General features: G+C 22.8%; 1 protein-coding gene across 1 annotated transcript in view; it reads left to right on the plus strand.

Annotated features, from left to right (window-relative positions):
• The first annotated feature begins 2,168 nt into the window (after positions 1–2,168).
• Positions 2,169–5,469, plus strand: part of LOC126896763 (uncharacterized) — an 8,031-nt gene continuing 4,730 nt past the window's right edge. Inside the window, exons 1-2 of the mRNA XM_050669825.1 lie at positions 2,169–2,256; positions 2,322–2,376. Coding sequence (XP_050525782.1) covers positions 2,251–2,256; positions 2,322–2,376 — 61 coding nt within the window. The 5' untranslated portion in view covers positions 2,169–2,250. The remainder of the gene's footprint in view (positions 2,257–2,321; positions 2,377–5,469) is intronic.

A 5,469-nucleotide genomic window follows, 5' to 3' on the forward strand; every position in this document is an offset into this window, starting at 1 on the left:
ATATTTTTTTACTAAAATTTTTCTTAAATTCTACTCTACAAAATAGCTATCTTAGATTTTTTTTTTACATTTTATTTAAAATTTAAAAATAATTAATATTTTTAATAAAATGTAAAAAAATTAATTATTGAGATATAGCTATAGACCTAACGTCTAACTATTATTTAAAAAAAAAATCAACTAAAAATATTAACTGGATCAAAAGTTATTTAAGTTGTCAGTGAGTGGTGGGCCACTCTGTATATATATAAAAGTGTCAGACCTTCCGGAACACTTTCAAAAGTTAAGTTGAAAAAGTAAATTTTTTGTGAAAAAGTTGTCATTTTAAATACCCCCCTGTGTGCAGATTAAGGGTTAGATTTACAAAAAAAATATAAAAAATGATAAGTAAAGACATCAAGCATCTATAAAAAAAAAGAATTATATTGATGTGTTTATTTTTAAAAAAGTTACGGCAGTTTTTAGTAAAAAAAATTGAAAAAATTTCAATGATAAGCGTATTTTAAATTTGTAATTTTGTTGGAGTTTTCCACCATTTACGGGGAACGAGGGAAATTCTTTCAATTTTTTGAATCCCCCCTGTATGCAGGTAAAGAGTCAGATTTCTAAAAAAAATATACCAAATGATAGTTAAAGACACCATACATCCATAAAAAAAAGAATTATATTGAGTCATACACTTTTCAAAAAGTTATAGCATAATAAAGTTAATAATTTAAACTATAAAATCGAGAAATTTAATACTAAAATAGCGTAATTTTTATTATGGTAGCCATTTTTATCATGAAGTGATTTTGATTAAAATGACAACTTTTTCACAAAAAATAAACCCCTGTACTGGTTTTTTTTTTTTAGTTTTATATTAATTTAATTAATATATTTTTTATAAATGTAATTTTATAGCATTCATATTATAGTTGTTATCGCATCATTAACATATGTTGTGAGAAAAGAGCTTAAAATGCATATCGAGATGTTTTAAAATAATAGTAAAATGTATTTATTTTATTAAATAAAGATGATTTATGAAAAATATGCTTTTATCGTAGTTCAAAACTGTAAAAATGATTTATTCAAAATAATAACGAAAAATATTTGCAGTATCAAAAAATGTTAAAGAACCTGGTAAAGACACCTTATATACTTTTAATTGCAAAACAAAGATTATTATTTTCCAGGAAAACTAACATTTATGCTCATATTATAAAAATAAATTACTATTTTATTATTAATACATCCATAAAATATAGTTTTTTTATTTAATCAAAATAAAATCTACTTATAAAAATTCAAATAAATTATTAGTCTTTTTACTAAATTTATTATAGACAAGGCTAAATTCTTACTACAAGAATCAAGGCGGGTCACGGGTGACCAAATAGATTTTTATTTACTTTTATCATTATTTAATACCATTTTTTAATTTACAAATGTTTGTTCATAGATAAAAATGTATTTTTATCCATGAAAGGTAAATTTAAATGTATATAAAACATGTTGAGGTCATAGATGACCTGCCTTGTCTGTTAAAAGTTAAATAAAGAATGTGTTCATTTGTATCTCGATTTGACTAAAAATTATACATATTTTAGGTATCTTTTAACATTGCTTAAAACAATCTTTTTAAATTTAAAAATATAAAAAAGAAACAATAAATTAAATTGGTGATTGTTTATATAAGTGTTCAGTAAGTAAGGAAACGGGTATCTATTGTTCTCATCGTTCGTCACAATTTACCTGTTTCCTTACTTACTGAACAGCTGTATATACACCAATTTAACCAAGAAATTGTTGTAAATTATTCAAAGTTCAATACATTAAGTAAAAATAGTGGTTTATTCACCTCTGTTTTTACTTAAATGGAAAAAATGGAAGTGAAAAATATACTAGACCTGAATTGTTCGATTAAAATTAAAAAGATTATTTTATTTTATTTCAGAATTGGCAATTGATATCTATTTTAAAATAAAATTATAAATTTGTATTTGCATTAATAATTTGTCATTTTTATTAAATCAAGAAAGTGTTCATGCCAATCCCGATTTAATATTACTTTTAATCTGTGTATAAATAGATTGACTAAAAATAATATATTTGTTTAATGTATACTTTACTATTAACTCATAATACTCTTTTTAAATTTATAAATATAACAATAAATAATAAATTTTGTTGGTGATTTTTAATACATACACTAATGTAACCAACAATTTATTGTTAGTTATTCAAAATTTAACACATAGAGTAAAAATGGAGGTGAGTAATATGCTAAAACTTAAGTTCTTTATGGAAATCTAAAAGATTATTTTATTTTATTTTAGAATTTGAAATGGATATTTCTTTTTTTGTTAATATTCTGTTTGATATTTAACGAAGGTAAATTCTATTTTATATTATTTATGCCTGTAAAATTTATTAATCATTTTAGTTCATACAGATGCATACAGGAAATTTTTAAAATTAGCTAAGATGTTGCCCTCCTAGTTATACAGAGTGGTAGATTAATGATCAGGCACCCATTTTCATAGAAAATATTAAACAATTTTTATTTTCCCAAAGGAAAAAATTTTTAATAATATTTAATTAAATAATTTCTTTTTCTAATCCTTTTTAAATTCAAAACCTAGATAACAACTTCAATTTTCTTATATAAAAACCTCTGTTTTTAGTTTAATGTAAAAATAGAAAAAAATATACGTAAAATTTTGTTCTCAACATTTTTTTTTCGAAGAATCATTTTTCTGTTTATCTTAACTTTTAGAAATATTTTTTTTGACCTACTGATTAACCGAAAAATATTTACTAAATCATTTGATAATATCTTCTACAATACTTACACCAATTTTATCTTCTTTGCGAATCGAATTGTTTGAAATGTTCTATAGAAAATATGAATCAAAACCTTTAGTCAGTATTTTAATTCGTCTTTAAGGTAATAATTAGAACACCAGCAGACCAACGTCATTTTAAAGTATAGCACGGACTACGCGTATCCGGGGATATATTGTATGAAAAATCTATTCAACCATTAGATACTCAAAAAAAGAACTGATTAATTTTTTTTTTTATTTCACACACTGCATTTTTTATTTGAAACATTTTATTATAAAAGAAAAAATTCTAAAATGAGTTATTAAAAAAAACTCTCATACTACCGTTACAAATCAAGATGACGACTATTTCCAGGCTTCATAAGGTTAGTTAAAAATTTTTGGTTAATCAGTAGATTTAAACAAATAATCTTACCAATTTTTAAAAATCTATTGCAAGGTAAAATCTTCCATTGATTTGACTATAACTCTAGCAAGAATAAAAAACGATGATAATTTATGGTCTATTAAAACAATATAATCTGTTTCAACAATAATTGTTGTTGCCTCCGGTATTATTAAAACTAAATTATTGATGAAACTCTATTTTATATACAAATATTAAAATAATTTTAAATTTTAATAACGCAAGTTGTTAAACAGAAAAAAAAAATAATAAAATTGTTTGAATATTTTTTTTTTATCATATCATCAATTTAAAAATAGAAGTTCTTATTTAAAACAATCAAAAATATGATTTTTCATATCTACAGAGAAGTGAAAAAAGATATTATTTAACAAGACATAATTATATTTTTATATTTATTAAGACATCCAAAGGTTTTTATACAGCTAAAAGATAATTATATCTTTTATTATGTCTGTTGCCACTTTTTCTCAGCTCTCACTGGACCGAATTCTTTCAACAATACGTCAAAAGATCACAAATCGTACCTAGTTGAAGACATTACCCTTAAAAATTGGAAAATTTTCCCTCGTTCCCCGCAAATGGGGGAAATATCCAAAAAAAATACAAATTTAAAAATCGGTAAATTTTGTCATTTTTTACACTTTTTTTTCTTAAAACTTCAATAACTTTTTCATAAATAAACAAATCAACATAATTTTTTTTTATACTAAAACCTTAGAAATTTCCCTTTCATTTGATATCACTTTTTTGAAAATCTAACTCTTAACCTGCTCATTGGGGGGGGATTTAAAATACCAACTTTTTTACAAAAACTAACTTTTTCAACTTAATTTTTGAAAATGTTCCGGAAATACTGCGTCCTTTAAACATATATCAAATATAATATAATATAATAGCTTATTTTATGTACTATAAAATGAAAAAAAAAATTTGTCCCGACGACCTATCTTCTATGCGCAAATGGCTACCATATACAAAAATATGCTATCTTTGTGTTAAAATCCTGGGTTTTGTATTTTATTTTATTTTAAAATATCTTATAAGGACAATACACTGACTTTCATGAATATTTTATAATTTAATTGACATTGAATAAAGTTCATAAGACATAAGAAATTAAACTTATTAAAATTTTTTTATTTTTTTAAAGTCGAAAAAGTAATTTTTAAATTCGGGTCAGCTTAAATAGCCAATTTTATCAAGCGACGAAAGCAACGAACAGTTGCCGAGTCGGTAACACTTATGTCCTTCATGCTTACGGTACGAGATTCAAATTCGTCTGTGACTATTAATATTTCGCATTTTTTTTGAGTTAAAATAAAATTTTCAAATCATTTGATATTTATCTCATTTAGATTCAATAACTTCAATAAATATAAAGGATCCTATCACTATAGTCTCCCCTCGTGAGAAGAAATTTATATTCATGTTAATATTATTTTACTATGTGGTTTTTTTGTGGCTATGATTTATTTTGCCAACCCTCACTAGACCTACTTTTTTCAACGATACGTTTAATGATTACAATTCGTATTTAGTTTAAGTTATTACTCTTAAAAATCGAAAAAATATTCCTTATTCATATAAAAAGTAGCTTAACCAGCTTTTTCCATACAAACAATTCAAATCAATAATTTCTAATATTCTTAAAGTATTTATTGTCGAATTAGATTTGATATGATAAAAGTATTCAACTACAAAAGTAAATAATTTTTCTTTGTAATTTATTAATTTTTTACTCTATTTGTGTGTGCTACTACCAGTTTATAATATTCCAAATTTTTTTGTATCATGTTGCTATATAAATCATAAATTAAAAAAAAAATGATTTTTAGTTTCACCTGAATTTAACGATGGATTTTTACAATTATAATCAAATTTTATAATACGCTCGATTGAATAAATCTTTTAACAACTTTTTTTTTTATTGGTTTTTTAGATATATAATTATTGAAATTAATTAAATTCTGAATACTTCCATTGTAGAATCTTTTTAAACGCCAAAAGTTAAATATAAATGATTACTATAATTTTTATTTAAGTGATCTATTACGATAAAAATGTAAAAAAATTATGAGTTTTTCTGATAAATATACTGTAAATAGTAATCATAAAATTCCCTATTGCATATTAATCTTAACAATATCATTTTTAGCTTCGATGCGAAGCTGAGAAGGTATTTTTTTTACTATGATGTGTTTTTTTTTTTTTTTTTTTTTTTTTTTTGTT

Source organism: Daktulosphaira vitifoliae, unplaced genomic scaffold (assembly GCF_025091365.1).
Source record: "Daktulosphaira vitifoliae isolate Bord-2020 unplaced genomic scaffold, ASM2509136v1 Scaffold_1, whole genome shotgun sequence".
Classification (NCBI taxonomy): Eukaryota; Metazoa; Arthropoda; class Insecta; order Hemiptera; family Phylloxeridae; genus Daktulosphaira; species Daktulosphaira vitifoliae.